At 37.6% G+C, this 18,123-nt stretch overlaps 1 protein-coding gene across 1 annotated transcript in view; it reads right to left on the bottom strand.

Moving 5' to 3' along the window:
* PHC3 (polyhomeotic homolog 3) overlaps positions 1-17,872 on the bottom strand; it is a 33,450-nt gene extending 15,578 nt beyond the window's left edge. The window contains exons 1-9 of the mRNA XM_013945194.2: positions 17,837-17,872; positions 16,859-17,006; positions 16,008-16,166; positions 14,488-14,565; positions 12,760-12,918; positions 10,315-10,413; positions 5,616-5,856; positions 3,321-4,201; positions 1,203-1,353 (exon numbers count right to left, since the gene is read on the bottom strand). Coding sequence (XP_013800648.2) covers positions 1,203-1,353; positions 3,321-4,201; positions 5,616-5,856; positions 10,315-10,413; positions 12,760-12,918; positions 14,488-14,565; positions 16,008-16,166; positions 16,859-16,984 — 1,894 coding nt within the window. The 5' untranslated portion in view covers positions 16,985-17,006; positions 17,837-17,872. The remainder of the gene's footprint in view (positions 1-1,202; positions 1,354-3,320; positions 4,202-5,615; positions 5,857-10,314; positions 10,414-12,759; positions 12,919-14,487; positions 14,566-16,007; positions 16,167-16,858; positions 17,007-17,836) is intronic.
* Positions 17,873-18,123: the final 251 nt, after the last annotated feature.

Consider the following 18,123-nt stretch of genomic DNA (forward strand, 5'->3'; position numbering starts at 1 on the left):
TGGTCACAAATACATAAGACATCAGCCACTAAGCACCCAGCTGCCGGTACAAAAACCCAGCTGCAGGAGCCCAAATTTAGAAAGATTGCACCTCCAAGTATTCTAAAAGACACTGCACTCATCTATGGCAGTGTGTGTGTATACATATGGACTTTTAAAATCCATATATAGATATGTGTATTATATATGTATGGATGGATTTAAGCAGAAAGTCGTGTGTGTATGTGTGTGTGTACATATAGATATATCTATATGTACACACACACACACACACACACACACCTTTCTGTTTAAATCCAGATTTTCTAAAAAAATATTTTGAAACTATAGGCCATATCATATATGTACCAAAGAACCTACTACACTACATACTGCTCCTTCGGGTAAGGAAAGAGTACACGTATTTGATTTTGGAAAGTGTTGGCTTTTACCTCCAGTAAACATACCATCTGATTCAGACATCCATTACCATGTTTTTTTGATGAAAAATAGGAGTATTTTGTCCTCTACCTCATTGATTTCAGGAACTCATCAGCACAGAACACACTGAATGTCTGTAACTGATAATGTGAAGTAGCCTACTGTCTTGTTGGCTTCAACAGAAATTGAGTGTATTCAGTACATCAGGGAAAGTTTCTATTTTTTGCAGCACAAAAATTGATATAGGCAAGTTTGTTTGTTTGTTTACAACTCACTGAAGAAAAAATTTCTACTGATTTTTGTTTTTTTGGGTTTTTTTGGCATCAGAACAGCTCCTTACTGTGGTATATCAAAAAATGACACCGAAGAGAATCATACAATGCAGCAGACCATCCTGACAGCATTTTCCAATTCTGCAAACAAATCTTCACAACAGATCAACCCGCATATTTTGCCCACAGCAGACAGGCTAGACTTAAAACGTAACTGGAGATTGATACCACTGTTAAAATTTTAGTATTTTAGAAGTATATGCTTCAGAGTCCAAATAAAAGATTTCTATGTTACATGCTATACAAACACATATGTAAGTTATGCTTTTAAAACTGAATTGTTCATTCTATCGTACTGATTTCCAATATACTTTATATAGTGTCTTTTACTTAAAAATGATTCTACTGAACTATAAAACCAGATGAAAGTCAAATTTTTACTTTACCATATCAATGGCTACTAGAAGTTTCTAAGCAGAAAAGCTATCTTAGTTTTACATGTGTTCTCACCTGACAAGGGCTCTTCTGAAGTAAGCGCCTCTCCGTTCCCCAGGGTTATGGCTGGTGGTGACAGAGTCGGTGGCGTGGGTGTTCTAACCATATGGACACATTCAGAGTCCTCAGGCATCTCTTCTTCACATACATTCTCCACTTGGTAAATCTGCATCCAACAAACTATTGCTTTAGAGAGATTTCCATTCTATCTTAATACCTTGAAAGAGTTGCATAAATATATTTTTTTAACAAATTATCAGTTGAAGTATTAAAATATACTAATCTCATAATAAAATACAAGTTACCAAATTGCATACAAGTCAACGAGCTCTGAGGACATCACAATTACTACAAGAACAAAACTCAAGTATTTTGTTGCAAATAGCAGAATTCTAAAATATAGGCATAATTCTCCTATTGAACAGTCCAGAGAAATTAATTGACTTTTTCAATGTCTGATCTTTAGAGTTTACTATATTTTTATTTGCACACACACACACTTACTGTTCCTTAAAGACTTCAGCAAAATGCAAGCTTTATAACATAATGACAATTTCGATAAAACTGACTAAGCATTCCAGCTGAAATTTATCCAAGTTCTTTAACACCATATTATCAGTTCATAACTCTGCCAGATGTTAACCATACAGACTGAAATTTAAAATGAAGCATATATCACAAGCTGATACTGTGGCAGAGAAAATTTCATGCTCCCATGCCTTGTTACAGAACTATTGCAACAGGTCTGGAGAGAAGGGATGGAAGTCATCCTAATGTCAGAGGTACAGTTTTTACCTTCTCCATTAAAATCCACCCGAAGCTGGCTGCTACAAGTCCCTGAATGCTGCTTAATATTCATTTGCTAGTCAGTCAGACAAATTCTTGGAAAATTCATCCTGAAGAGAAAGGCAGTTCCATCTCGGAGCTGCAGGCCTTGTGCAAGATTATTCCTTATAACTGCTAGGGACAATAGCGGCATCAGAGAAAGAAAACGAGAAACTATACTCAGAAAAAAGGCTATCCCTCTTGTTGTTCTAGTTTCACAGAGAAGAAAAGGAAAGAAGAGGGATTCTCTGGATTACAGACATGATAATGCTATGAAGGATTTGATATGAATGTATTTGTATCAGAATACAAATATATTTTGAAAGTTTAGATCTGCGTAAGCCTCAGTTAATACAACTTTGTGTTTGTAATTAAGGTAAAGCATTTACAATTAAATATCAAAGAAGAAAGGTTCACATGAAGTTTGTGCATCTCCAAATTAGTATCTCATAACTGGAAGCACCAAACAGATGAGGCTGGAGTCCTAGTATCACTTAATCATTGACTAATACAGAAGTTTCCATATTGTTTTCTATCTTATATAGAAGCATAATTAAAATGGGTATTTCAGGAGAGTATGCCAAGACTATCAGACATTAGTGAACAGGTTATAAGGTATTTTCTTCAAGCTACAAAAGTAAATTGATGTGATTTACTGACAGCCAGTTTAGCAGATTAGAATGTAAAACATCACCTTGTCAAAAGCACATCTGGCTCCTATTCTTTTGGCTAATTTCTGCATGAAATAGCAGAGGGTTGGCATTATCATTACCTTCTAAATACCATTAAAAAATAATCAGTAACACAACCTTCCTTAATCTGTTGATATCCTGAAAACAAAAGCCTACAAGAACCGTTAATTCTTCGGCTCACATCAATCTCATTAGCATGTTACCAATAAAGCCTAGCAATAGAACCATTTTCATTAACTGCAGATCATTTTACTTCATTGTATTTCACTGCAGATCATTTTATCTTACAGTGTAAGTAAAGCTAAAATTTTCAGTTAAGAACTGCAGAGCTCCTTGAGACTAATGTTGAACTAAATGAAAGGGCAGTGATTGAAACATCAAGATCATTAAAAATTCCAAAAAATTGGTACCCAAAGCATAACTTCTACACATTTAACTGCATTCACCTGTCCCTGTCACAGTTTAATGCCAGCTTTCCCAACAATGGAGGTTTTAGAGAACAGGTATTTTCATAGATTTGGTTGACTCTGTTATCTCTGGCCACAGATGATACCAAAGAGAGGATTTCTCATTCTCAGTTTGACATTAAAATCAGAAGAAATTTCTGAGCACTTACCACTGGAGTTTCAATTGGTACCGGTGGCTGCACTTGAAGATTTACTGCAACAGTCTGGGGTGGTGGAAGAGTCTGAAATGGCAGCTGGACCAAAGCTTCTGCAGCAGGAAGTTCTTCCTCAGAAACTAAAGTGTTTTGAACCAAAACTTGGCCCTGGGATAGAATTTCAGGCTGCACTTGTAAAGACTGCACAGATTGTAAAGGCAGTTGTTGAATCTGGGCTGAAGATGCTGACAGCTGAGGAGGAGCGGCAAGTGGGATAGGTGTGGACTGCAAGGCTGAATAGGGCTGGTGTGGTGTGGAGGGCACTATCTGTTGGCCTGGGGAGACTAAGCTGGGCTGATCTACTGGTCCTATATGTACAGCTGGGGAAGGTGGAAGCGGAAGATGCGATGGAAGATTGAGTGGCTGTGCAATTGGTCGAACTGGACTGGTAGTACTTTGCTGAGAAGCAGTCTGCTCTGGCTGAAGAGCTGTTGGCACAAGGGAGTTTGCCTGTGACTGAATAAGTGCCTGAGGATGAATAATTATTGTGGGTGACTGGCTAGGGGAATGAGGAGGTGGAGGAGATACCACTACTGACTGCTGAGCTGACTGGGACGGAGTAGGAGATAGCGTTAGAGGTGGAGGATGGATGTGAATAGGTGAGCAATGCTGAGATTGGACACTGCTGGGAACTGGAGGAAGACCATGGCTCGGGAGGGGTAGACAGTGCTGTGATGGAGGGGGGTCCTGACCAGAAGAAGTCTGAAGTGCAATTGGCTGGACTTGCTGCTGCTGTTGCAATATCAGCTGATGATGGGAAAGCTTTGAAGGTGGCGAATGAAGTGGGATCTGCTGATGTTTTACTAAAGAATGAGGTTGAATTGGAGAATATGAAGCTGTGAGGGAAAAGAAAAACAAAACTGACAATTAGTATTTACTTAAGTCCAGAAAACACTAAAAATATTGAAAGAAAGGAAGTTTTTACTTTAGTTAAATAAGCCAGCCCAGCAAAACTCTCTCAACCCTTTGGATATACGGTTAGAAATATCTTCTTTGACAGGATATAGTGCACAAAAACAATCTGTTAAAGGAATACATCGATTTCCAAAGCAAACTTCACCAGTGAATAAATGAATAAAATTCTGCTTTTTACATATACATAATTATATTTATACCTATATAAAAAGTATCTACATTTATCTATCTTTTGGGTGTTAGTTCTAAGATTGCTGATTTAGCCTGATCTTTTATTCAAGAATTCCACTCAACCTTTGCTTTGAAACAGAGTGGAGTGGAAATAACAGCTAAGTTAAAGTTTAGGTGATATGATTTTAAAAGACTTTTAAAAAAAATTCCAAAAGACTTCAGTATGAATCAAAACCTTTCCAGGTATTTGTCTGAACTTGAACACAAACTGGAAGTTATGCGCCTAAAAAATAGTGCAACTTCCAGAGATATCACATCATCTCTGAGTGAACCACTGACTTGGCAAGTAATTGCTCGTGGAATCTGGGTGCATAAAAACACATGTGTATGAGCACACACACACATTTCTCTCCACACACAAGCCTTTTCTTGCTTTGTCTTTTCCACTTGAGAAATAAGCCATTTATGTCTTCTTACTTATTCTGTTAGGAAAGATGGATCTTTTTCTTTTTGGAAGCAAGTTCTAACAACATTAGGGTTCAACAACTCAAGCATGTCTGCCTCTCAGTCTTACTCCTTCTCTAAAAGCTGCCATTATGCCAAGCTAGATCCTCAGAATTATCAGATCAATTGTTTAGAAAACACTCACTCTTTGAACACAAGGAAGCTAAAATATTATGAAAATGCATATGTAACAGCATGCTTATCTTGATTTACCTTCTGCTTGTCAGACTCATTTTTTAAGATGTATTTTTAATTAATTTATAAAATATTAGACTTTGGGGCACTGTAACCTATGGATTTATAAAAATACGTGGTATGAAAAATGTTCTGACAAGCTAGAGCTTTTGGATGCTCATACTGTAGCAATGAGTATAAAAAGAATAATTATTCTAGAAAGTCAGGAAACATCTATTTTTCCAGATCTACTCTTGCACCCTTTCATTCTGTATTTCTCCTGTTTCTTTCACCACCCGCCTCTACTCCAAAGTGGCATAAAGAGTTCAAGCTTATAATTACTTATAGTACCACAAATACAAAAAATTATCCACTGATTATCCAAGACCCCCAAGGTCAGTTGACTTTGGGGGCATTCCATCACTGTAAACCATAAGAGACAAAACACTTTAAAACAACTTTTTTATAGCTGTATTTTCATCCTACCTGGTGTTATTAACTGATGTATACTTGGTGTCCGTGTGACTGGTGTACTCCGACACTCTGGAGTTGGGCTCTCGCCTTTTCTATTGCTTTCTGAGGAATCTGGCTGGCTGCCCTTGATACTGGTTACAGGTTTATTAGGGCACAGAGACAACGACTGAGTTTGACTGCTGCTCTTTGGTGGACCATTCTGTGAACCTGACAATACACCCAACTTCTGACTTCGCAGTGTCAAGTTCTGAACCTGGGAAATGAACCAAATGTGCAAAAAATACATACAGATGTCTAAGAAACATCCAAGCTAAAATAGCAAATAACTAACATTACATAACACTTCTCATCCCATGTTATCAAAATAACTGAGAAGTTAAACAATTTGCTCATCATCAAGTTATCTTGTAAGTCACAAAATTTAGAGAAGAATAATGATCTTAAATCACTTCAGTGATAAAGGAAATATAGTAGTCTCTTACTGAACTTTTTAAAAGAAAGAAATGGAAATTGTTCATTACACTAATACGAATTAAAATGTATCTTTTTTTTTCTTTTTTACTATTACTGTGCCCTTACAGTGAATAACAAAGCATCTTGAACAAATACAATTTTATATTTCATACAGATGCTGTAGGAGTGCAGTAGGCTGTAAGTATGTCTGCTGAGATTATTAACTTAAACCAGAGCCTTGGGTAGTCATTGGGACCAGAATATACTGTGTTATCCACATCTTACAGTTGAGAGTCCTTTATTTCTACAGCAATATTAATTTGCCTCTTCATTATGATACCTCCAATGTCACATAAAACAAAAAGTAGGCTTCCTGAAATGTAAATCAGTCAGTGATTATTTTTAGTAATGCCCATTATACTATAGCCAGATTTTGTGGAACACAGCCCCAACTTTCCAATCCTACATGCTGAGCTAGAATTTCAATTCAAGGATAAAGACTGCCTTTGCTGCACTAATTTACGTCATACTTTACATGAAAAAAAGGACTAATCATCATCATCATCTGCTATTTACACTACATAATCCCTGTCTCATTCATCAAACAGCTAGTACTCATATAATGAACAGGTAGGTGACATTTTATTTCTCATTGCTCATTGTGTTACACATTTGAATCCTGTTCTAAAGTTTCCTTATTGGCTTGCATGCAGCATTTCTGCAATCCTATCTTTGTGAATACAAATCAAACTTCAGCACACCTTATCAGTTAAGGTAACCAATCTGAGATTTCCAGGACATGCATAGGAAAAAGACATGAAAAGAAGAAATGCATGAACAGAGGGGAAGAAGATAAAACAGAAAAGTGTCAGTTTTGGACGTGGCAGGTGTTCTGTTGAGACACTGCTAATCACTGAGGAACTTGAGTTTCTTTTTATGTCTCTCCACGGAAAAGATACTATGAAATCACTATGCTTTTCCTTCACAAACATCTTGGCTAAATGTAATACATACATATATAACCAAATGCAATTTTTTAAATTAACTGGAATTGCCTATTTGCTCAGATTTGCTTACATGGTCAATAAAGACATTTCTCTTTCTCCAAGCCGAGCCAATTGAAACCACAAGGACACATTTATCACAGGGTAAGAAAAACATACAGGGGACCAATGTTAACACTTTTCCGATGCATCATTGACTGGGTGAAACTGGATCTTTGCAGTGTCATTGCTGCTATAGAAACTGCTAGACAACCAAGGTTAACAGCATCTGGCAGTAGGGTGGTACAGAACACAGAGAGGGAGCAACATCTTGAGTTTGGTGGGGTCACCACAGCAGCTCAGCTTTCACAACAACGCTCTGCAGCCTGGGGAAAGGTTCTACTATCCCTCCGCAAAAATGTTTCAAGTCGTCGACTGGTTGCACAGCCAGGGAAACTTGTGCAAAGTGAACCTCTATGCATCAGTAAGATCTTTACGTTGTCAGAAAGGAAGCAAAGACTCAGATGACATTTCCTCACACACAGATAAACTTTGTTCTTTGGTTGTTCAATTTACACAGAGAGAGTTCTCAGAAAAAGTGGAAGGCTCCGCCAATAAACACAGGCACCAAGCAAGTCAAAAAGCCAAAGCTCCTGTGGATCTGCGAACAACACACCACAAATGATGAACGGCTGCCCTGAAGCTATTATGCAGGATTAATCATCACTACAGAAGACTAATAAAAGAGAAGATGAACCAGGTTCCAAGAAAACACCACTTTTCTCTGGTGAGACGACCAATCAAAATGCCTACAGACTAAGAGAAAAATCCAAAGAAATGTCTGGGCAAATAAAACAACAGGAATGAGAATACTGATGTTCCTGTAAGGAGTTAACCGCTCGCGTTAATCAAGATGCTTCAGATTAAATGTTGCCATTCTTGAGGTCCAAAAGAACCACCCTATTCCAGTCTGCATGTTTTTGAAGGGAGGGCTCCCCAAACATATCAAGGATATCGTAACTGACCTGACAGACCCAATCACGAAAAATCTGCGTAGTGCCACAGGCACTAATGAGAGACTCTAACTTTGTTTCAGCAGTTAAGAAGAGTCTATTCAACATGGGAAGCCAGAAGTTAACTGAAATTTTGGAAGCAATGGGGAAAAGGCCTTACAAAGCCCTTTTATCAGGGCCCAGTGATAAAAAAAAAGTTCAGCTCTCACAGTCTAGCCTATACTATACTGAAAGCAGGACTCCTGTTAGACTCAAATTCTCACAGCATGGAGTTTGCTTCACTGAATATTCAAACAAAGGGAAAAAGAAGGAAAAGAAAACCCAATATGTGCTGAGAGAGTAAGTGAAAACATACAGGAGAAGTTGCAAAACTGCATTTAAAACAAACTGAAAGCAAAGCTCCAGAAAAGGCAAAAAAGAGAGTCATAAACGCCCTCCAGGAAAGTGCACTAACCCAAAGTTGTGGACAGAAGATCTCACTTTGACTGCACTAACATTGACACAAGAGGACTGGAAGGTGACCAGCGTGATGACAATTGTCAAAAACTTTTCAGGGAGATCTGCAGAACTACAAATGAGTAAATCTGGTATTTCCAATAAGATCTAGTAGATCACTAGAACTATAATAAAGAACCAAATTAGTAAGCACGCAGACAAAGACGCCATAATGGGGAACAGGCAATATGACTTTTGTAAAGGAAAGTCAGTGCCTCACGAATCTATTGAAAGCCTCCGAAGGGGTCAAAAAACACAAGGACAGAGCTGATCCAGTTGCTGTAGTTTGTCTGGATTTCCAAAAGATTTCCAAACAAGGTCCATCACCAAAGGCTTTTAAAGAAACTGTCAGAAGACAGAAGGGAAGGTCCTTCATGAGACCATAAGTTTGCCAGGAACAAATGTTCACTTTCCACAGTGGAAGACAGTCACTAATGGGCTCTATAGTGATCTGTATTGCGACATACCCTTTTCCAGATCACATATGAATATGTTAACCAGTGAAGTGATGATACTAATTCTGCTAATAATGGGAAGTTATCCAAACTAATAAATATGAGGACTAATTATGAAGAGCTGAAGTGACATATCTGGGATCCCAAATTTACATATAAAAATGATCACCTCTGAGCTAACTGGAATTGTAATAGAAGTTAATCTTTTCATTTTTACTTAGTAGCTGCAGGGACATGGTCTCAGTTAAAGGCAGTGAATGCTGACTTAGAAACATAGATTCTGCGTGCCTACATCTGTCACAAAAATCATAGTATGATAGCAGACAAGACATTTGAATTAATTTTTTTCATGGGTGACCATTAATTGCCTGTTCTTCACTTTCTGAATGCCTGGCTTGAAACTCCAAGGTCTGATATTCAGACATGTGAGCAGTCCCAGCTGCAGCTGAAACAGTGACAGCTGTGCTTTCATCATACTGTCATCTGTCCACGTTACCTGAAAGAGGCATATGTGCAATGGTAGTTTATTACATCACATAGTAAAATATAAACACTATTTTTCCAGTCGTTTCATTCATCCCAGTGAATGTGGAATAGCATCTCCAGTGATATCTGAAATGTATTCGAAATGAAATTCAACCAATGGCAATGGAATTGCCAACCCTGATCCAGCATGGAAATAATGGGATTCCATAAGCCTCAAAATCCATTGGATCTGAATCACTTGGACATGCAAAGATGGCGAAGTTAGATTTTGATTTTATCAACATACTGATACTACTGAAGACTAAGATACTTTTCAGTTCTCTGTGTAGTCTCACCTAGAGGACAAGCAACAGTGATAAACAGTAACACAGAAATATGAGTTAAATGTAGGATTACTCTATGCCGAACACAATGAACATAGTAAAATTATCTGAAGAAATTATCTGAAGATTTCCAGAGCAAAAAGAATCTAAGTACAAAAATTAAACTTGTGAGCTCTCCAGGAGTGCATTCCTGCACAGTAAATCAAGGCATATACAGGGGCGTGCAGAACACAGCTACTACTAGATGAGTTAGGAAAAACTTCTTTTTCTTGCAACAAAGTAACTACCATTGTAAAATGCACAACTTATCTCTTGTTTTGATCTAACAGAAATCAGTTATTTAATGTGTGTGATGATGGTTAACAGAAGATACTGAAGATGTACAGAAACAGCACCCATTACTTGTTTTTATAATCAGGTAAAACTTAAGCCCAATACATCCTTGCTTCTCAGTTTTGGCCCACTGTACTGGACACACATTTAACAAATTTACACAAGCTCACCTGAGTAGCTGCAGACTGACAGGAAGATGAGGAAGATGATGAGACAACAGGAATGTCAGACTGTACAGCAGCCACAGTGGTAGCAGGAGTGAAAATAAGCTGTTAAGAAAGAAAATAAGTCAGGCAACAGACTGAAACTTTGAAATACGTGAAAGAAATTAAATACTTTACTTTTAAGGAAAGTAGTGATGTACAGCTTCTAACATTTACTTCTTTTTGCTTTTAGATAAACTTATTCAAAAAGCAATTTATTGCAGTAGTTTAAGTAAATAAACAACACTAGAAAATAATTAAGATATTTGTTCAACGTGTTCAGAAAAATATCTTTCACATACATACGTCACCTGTTATACAAGTATGGTAAAAAAGGCTTTCACTCCCATACTACAAATGGGCAAAATAAAGGCAAAAGTTAAGAGATCAGTTCCATATCTATGATATTAAAGAAAGAAAATCTGGAAGATCTCTTCAATCTGTTAAAATGTTATTTAATAAGCAGAGTTGATATAACAACTTTCTTCTTCAACTATGCTAATTAATTTTCATTCAGAGAACAGGTATCATACAACCAACCTCAAATTAGTAATTTCAAAATACCAACATCCCAATTGTCATCAATTTCTTTATAGGCAATATAGCAAAGACGAGCTTTATGGAAAGTTTTGAAGAGAGACTATCAGTTAGTTTTCCAGATTTTTTAAAAGATCTCAACTGCAAGAAGCAGCTTGGGAGAAAGCATGAAAGTATTTATCTGGAAGTAGATCAAGTTGGTGATGAAGGCTGATATTATGAGCTAACTGGAGATGAGAGTTGACCTTTTTACACAAAATGAAAGGCCTCAACAATGGAGAAAAATACATGACTCTTGATATGTTAGCTAGAAACAGCGGCAGATTGAAAGCGATATGGTACGCTGAACCACTGAGGCTAGCAAAACAATCTTGCAGCACCATTCTGTGCGGAAACAAGGAGGGGAAGTTTCTCTCTCAGAGCTGGGGTGGGGGGAAGACAGGTATTGAAATGAGCAAGGAAGGTGACATTGAGAGTCTGGATGAAAATCTGGTGTAAATGAATAGGAAAACTGGATCAAAAAAAAATCCATGTTGTTGAGACAGATTGTTACTAATAAGAAAGCAACCCCCTCCCCATACTGCTTCAGTTACTAAGTTGTTCGTGCATACAAAAGACAAAGACATGGAATAAACATACAACTTTCTGCTGTTAAATTATACTGGGTATATTCAGCACCTAGATTTACTTGCAAACCAAAGACTCGAGAAAACTTTTTCCTGGTAAATTGATACACCGTTGTTCGTAATATAATGTTTGATAATATGTGCTTTAAATCCTTATCTTGAAGTTATACTGCTTTTTCAGTACATGTGTAGGAGACCAAACAAAGAAGTTCCACAGAGCCCAATACTATTACCGCACAAGCCTATAAAAAAATCTCAGAGAACAAAGGATCACTTTTCCTAAACGTACTTCCTAAGTGCCATTCCTGGAAGAACTCATGCCTGCACCTAGGGCCTCTGACCTCTGACTTCAAATCTCAGTGTAGCATAACAGTGATTTTTCCTGTGTCATATAGTTGAGCATGAAACTTTAGAAAGCCCTGGTCATAAACTCACACAAGCAATAAAAAATATCTTTGGTCTTGACCAAGTACTGATCATGACCTGGGCATTTATGTACCACCTCGGTAATTTCCGTGAAATTGCACATGTTGTAAGAATCAACTTATGCAGAGCTCACTGCAGAAAAGGGCATCTATTTGAACTATAGAAAATGTTAAAATTTAACAAAAAAAAAAAAAGAAAAAAAACACTAAACGTTTTTCAGAACTAGCCCATCAGGAAAGAAACCTCTCTTCTAAAAATGGAAGTGCCACATTGACAGGAAATTGCAAGAATCTAACAAGTTTCATACAACTCTAAAGAGAATGAAAGCTATAAATCCAACTCAAACTCTAGAGACAATAATTCAACACAGAACAATCTTAGTTAAGTATAAGAAAATGTTAATGAAAAGTCTGAACTCTGAATGTTAACAGTGCATTAGAAAAATCTACCCAGAATATAGACAGACTCCAGTATGTCCTTTTCATAGCCAGGAAGAAAAGACAGATATTGCCTTTTTATAATTTTTCTATGCTTAATCAGTTTAATAGTTGTAATATGACCACACCTTAAAAAAAAAAAAAAAACCACACTCAAACTTCAGAGAACTAAGTTATAGCAGTCCTTCCACTCCTTTGAGGTCTAAACTGTTCCAAAAGATAGGTACTCACAAAATTAGAAACCAAATTGTCAATGCTACCTGGAACCAAAGAAAATATATATGAATCATGTATAGAAACAAATTAAAACATGACACAGCAAAGTTTTGGGGAAAAAAAAAAAAAGAACAACCCACAAGCACAAAGATTGTAAGGCCAAAACTTACCATTTGAGCTCGGAGATACATTTGAGCCTGGCTTGCACTCAGGGTTGGAGAGGTGCTCCCCAGCAACATAGTCTGTTGGGTGATACTGCTGCTGGTGGTGTTGGAGGTCTGTGAACGGCTTATTATCTGTGCAGGTGTAGGAGAGGTGGAGAGGTTAATCTAAGGAAACAAAAATATTACTTCTGTCATGGATATTCACTCATCCTAGGGTCTAAAGCCAGAAAGCCTTTGACAAAATCGGCAGGGGCAGTTGAAATCTCTGAACTGTAGAGATCTCAAGAATATTTTGATTCAATCATCATAAAACTGGATTCTGGCAAGATTGTACGCTTTCATTCTCAAACTGCAAGAAACATTTAGCAGTACATAATAAGCAGTTATGAGTATAAACAGTGACATTACGAAGTCTGAAAAATATGCTTCATAAAAATACACACTTAGAGAATATGCAACACAAACTTGTAATATTTAAGAAAAACACTTGACTTTAATACTTATGCTTCTTTAAACTTCTATATTATCTGACTGGACTGATAACATCTCCCAAGATGCTCGTCATGCAACTTGTTTAACACTTGTCAAGATCAGGACATTTTATTTGTGCCTCCATATAGGTTTTAGTTCCTCATTCTATATATGCACATTTAAAAATGACTGGAGACTAAAACTTTTCTACGATTTCATATTAAATGCTCCTCAACAATTTCTCTTTAACATCTTTTCAAACAAAAGCTGGTTTTTTCTAAGAGGTCTAACAGAGTTAAGTGCCCAGCTCTTTTTCATCACTTTACTCAAAGATTTCCTTGGAAATCCCAACCCAATTATGCTAATAGTTTAACATCAAACATCTTTAAAGACTTTCTCTCCTAAATTTAATGAATGAATGATTTTACTTCTAAGAACTGAAAGCCGAAGCAACGCTATGAAAGCTTAAAAAATACCAAGTTAAATTACTGAAGCTATGCACTGAAGTCATGAACTGCTTGAGGGCATGACTGATAAGCAGGATGTCTGTAGGACAAATGATGGCCTACTCAAGACAACTGTAGAATTGTACATGAGAGACCGTGCAAGTTACATGTATGAAGATGCCATTTAAAGAAAAACAGCATGAGCTGAACACACACAGCTGCTAATAACTGAAACCTGAGTACATTCTTTGAATGTGAATAAAGTATGTGAAAGTGCATAAAAGATGCATGATAAAAGATGATAATTAATAAAAGAATGAATGCTATATATATGAAATTAGTTAAATGTATATAAGTGAGTGATGATTTGGATTCTTTACATTTGGTGCTATTTAATCACCTGTACACAGTGTTACTATTTCTAGCTACTAAAGTGCCCTGAACAAAGAAACTAATGTGAAAAATCCAGTGAGAAATCATATTAGAGATTAAAGGTCAGGGAGTGATTCCTGTAGCGGTGTGGTAAAGTCACTGGTGCTCAGTGAGTGAGCATCAGAGCACCAACAGTGGGCTGGGACCAGGGAAGCCTCGAACTCTAGCCAGCAACAACACTGCTGGCAGCACGAATCAGGAGTGGCAGACACTGGAAGCGCAGCCAGCACTTACTGTAGTGTCATTATACTTCTATTTAGTGTTGCTGTAACAGTAATTTTAAACACACAGATTTAAATACTAAAATCTTTTTTGTTTTTCCAAGTAGGTACATAATAACCAGCGGGGGGTGGGAATGGGTGCAGGGCTTTGTTCAGTTACGTACCGAGGTCTGCGACATGCTTGACTGCTGAGTGACACTCCCAGTGGGGGAAGTACATTGCCTCCCACCTGACAGGCTTGCCTAAATAGCAAGAATACGTGTCAAACACTGAAATCAAAAAGTATTTAAGTGATGTTCATATTATTGCATAAACCATCAGAAACCCCTCTCTGCTGTTGCCCTTTCTCTGAGTTAACAGCAAAAATACTTTACTCAGCGGAACTAGTTTTCAACAAAGTGCACTCCACCCTATAGACGGATACCTACAGGGTGCTAAATGCCTGCAGCTCCTACCAACTTTCAGGCATTCAGGCACTCGCCGATTAAGACCTGAACAAAAACTACCAGAAGTGAGATCTACTACACTGTTAAGGATGCAGCTAACTGAGCAGCTCACCACCTACGGTGCCGGGGCCTTTAATGTGACGTCATGAAAAACTGTCATTATTAAAATTCACATCAGATCATTTTTATTGTGATTAGAATCCTCTAAAAATAAAACAATCTTTACAAATGCTGCAAGGAAGGCCTTCATGCTTTCTAGAATGATAATTTATGTATGCATATCTAGAATCTGATATGAGCCAGTATCTTACTCCGGCAATTCAGATTAATATAGTGACACTGATTTAAAGTTATATATTAATAGACTGCATATCAAACTCTTCTCATCCTTTCCCAATCTGATTTTCTTTGCTCTATCTCAGTAACTGCATATATATGCACACACAAATGCTTCATAAAAAAAAAAAAAGATAAATCGATATATTACCATGATCTAATAGAAAGCGTACAGAAGTAGAAGCCAGGAGCACACAAGAGTCAATCCTAGTTCTCACAACAAATGGGTATATCCCTGAAGTTTTTAAACTCTGTTTTGGTGTTTCTGCTTGTAAAATTCTAACACCCACCTATCTCTGCAGGACCATATTCCCAAAACAAGGTCAACTGAGGTCAAAGGGAATCTTTCCACTGATTGAGTTTTCACAATGGGTCTGCTCCAGTGCTCATTAATGTTAAAAGTTTTACTTCAAAAGCAAAATGCAGCACTGTCATTTAATTCCTACATTTCCATATTCAGGGTTTAAACCGAAGTTTGCCATTACTTATAATGCAGCCCGTTGTGTGGCAAGGCACACTAAAAATAATGAACATCTGGTATCTTACTTGATTTCACTGATGTATATTTCTATTTATTGCTTTCTTATCAACTTTCAGTAAAATTATGGGATGAAGATTGAAGTAGTCTATTTTAACATTATTTATTATATTGTTTGATGATTTATATGATGCATTATAATGTATGCAATAAAGCATGGAATGGAGGCCTACTGAAACATCTGTTACACGGGTCAAAATCCTCCAAATAGTTTGGTACGGTCACAATTTAAAAACAAAGTCATTAAAATACAACAGTGAATTATTGTGAGGTATTACGCTCAGGCACTTAAGCTGTTATTATGTTTGGTAATGCTCTAGAATGAAGTAGTAAACCATTATTTTTCAGCAATCTTCACTCTCACCTGTGGTACAGTTGCCAGACTCTGAAATTGGGTACTGCTTAAGTGCTGCTGCTGCAAAGCAGCAGTCTGCAGCATTAGATGCTGCTGTTGGGCTGCATACATCTGCTGAAGGTACTGAGCAGCTGAGCTAGGAGGACGATGCAAGGCCTGCTGAATAACCTGTGATGAATCAGTAGGTAATTACAATTACAAAATACACACCTTGCTGATATGATACTGAAGTTTACCTTTACAAGGAAATAAAACTAAACAAATCCTTTGCAAACCAATTACATAATACTGAACTTCCTCCATCGCCACTGTTCTCAACAAAGTTACAGAATATATGCAACACAAATAAATAATATATTCAGGTTTACAAGGAAAGCCTGGCAATCCGTTATACAGCATCATTCAATAACACTACCTCCAAGACTCTTAGGTTCTTGTCAACAAGTCCTAGAGGATGGCCTGCTTCTTGAAAGATCAGGATAGCACGTGTGAGAATCGGTTATCAAATCTAACAGAGCGGGCTGTATAAAATCCCAGGAGACCTGATTTAAAGAATAGCAAGGGGGAATGGATTCAATGAAGCAAAGAGTTACACAAAGGAAGATACCTCTGGATCCCTGCAGCCTATGCTGGTCAAGGGAATAGCTTTATCATATGTTACTTCATAACTTCTGTTTATAGCACTATTCTGAAATGGCCTAATATCCTTGGGTAAACAATATTTTATGAGAACTAGTAAGTCAGACATTAAGAAACAAGACAGCATTTAAGAATAGAAAGTTAATCTTGGGCAAAGTATCGTGCAGTGCCTGTATCGGAGCGCGCTGTACAGAAGGAAGGGACATCTCACAGCCCAGTACCTGAACAGCATGCCGATCAGAGCCGCTGTAGACAGATATCTGCGGCAGCTGTGTCCGGGAAGTGGAGGTGGTGGTGATAGTAGTTGTAGATGCAGAACACGTTGTTGTGTTTGGTTCATTCTCCATAGCGGTGCAGTGTTTGTCCAGCCTGGCAGAATCGAAATACAAATAGTTCACAAACAGAAGAACAGTACAGAAAAACAATCTAAGCTTTGCTGAGATAGAATAATGGATAACATATCTAAATTCATGTTTTGCTATTACCAGAAGCAATGTGTGGGCAGATGCAGTTTTAAACTTGTTATAACCTTAAGATACATCAAAAGTAGCAACAGGCGACCAATTTAGGACTGCACGCAATACTTCAACACCAGGGAGCTACCCAGGAGTAATGCCACACTCCCTTCCCCACAGCATAGCACAGATGCTACCGGCTGCCCATTCCGTACTTTCAGCAAGATATTTTCTTGGCAAAAATGACTGGTGGCTTGCTTTATTCAGAAAGAGATCAAAAGGCTGTAGGTAAAAATGCTTTCACTTTTTACAGTGGTACCTCCCAAAATACAGCAACAGTCATGGAAGAAACTATCTGTTTAAGCATCTCTGATGATTATTCCCCAACCTAAGCGGCTCTGCTTTTTCTACCACAGAATACAGTCTCTCTCCCAAGATGCCTTTTTTAAAACTGAAACGAATCCAATACCTAGATTTATGAGGGGTGATTAGTTTCTTTTTCACTTTTAGTTTTATGATTAACCGTAAAGGTCATAGTTGCTGTTTATTGCTTTTCAAAAGAGATAAAAAGGGGGGGGGGGGGGAGGAGGAAGATGCATTTCCTTCCTGCAAAGAAGAACTCAGAAACAATCATTTAGAGAGTTGCAGTGAGGAAAAAAAAAAAAAAACAGCATTGCCAGGTTCCTAACAAATGCCTGTTGGATTCTGCAACAAACAGGAAGATAACCAGGAATTTCAACTCACACAGCTGAAGGCAGAATACAGCGCTGCCAGACGGCTACCTTCATCTCTCAAAGTGAGACTACTACACAAGTAGGGAACTTACAAAAAAATAATACCCACTCCCTAGTAAAATTGTCCACGCTCACTTGTACTGCACACACACGTGGCACAACAGCTCCTGGTGACTTGGAACAGCTAAACCTTAATAGATACATGGTCACCTAGGACCTCTTGCCTATCATTATATTGTATAGCGCATGTGTGTATCACATACATTGCTGCATATCCCTCACCATGAAAAAATTCAC

The sequence above is a fragment of the Apteryx mantelli genome, chromosome 9 (assembly GCF_036417845.1).
Source record: "Apteryx mantelli isolate bAptMan1 chromosome 9, bAptMan1.hap1, whole genome shotgun sequence".
Taxonomy (NCBI): domain Eukaryota; kingdom Metazoa; phylum Chordata; class Aves; order Apterygiformes; family Apterygidae; genus Apteryx; species Apteryx mantelli.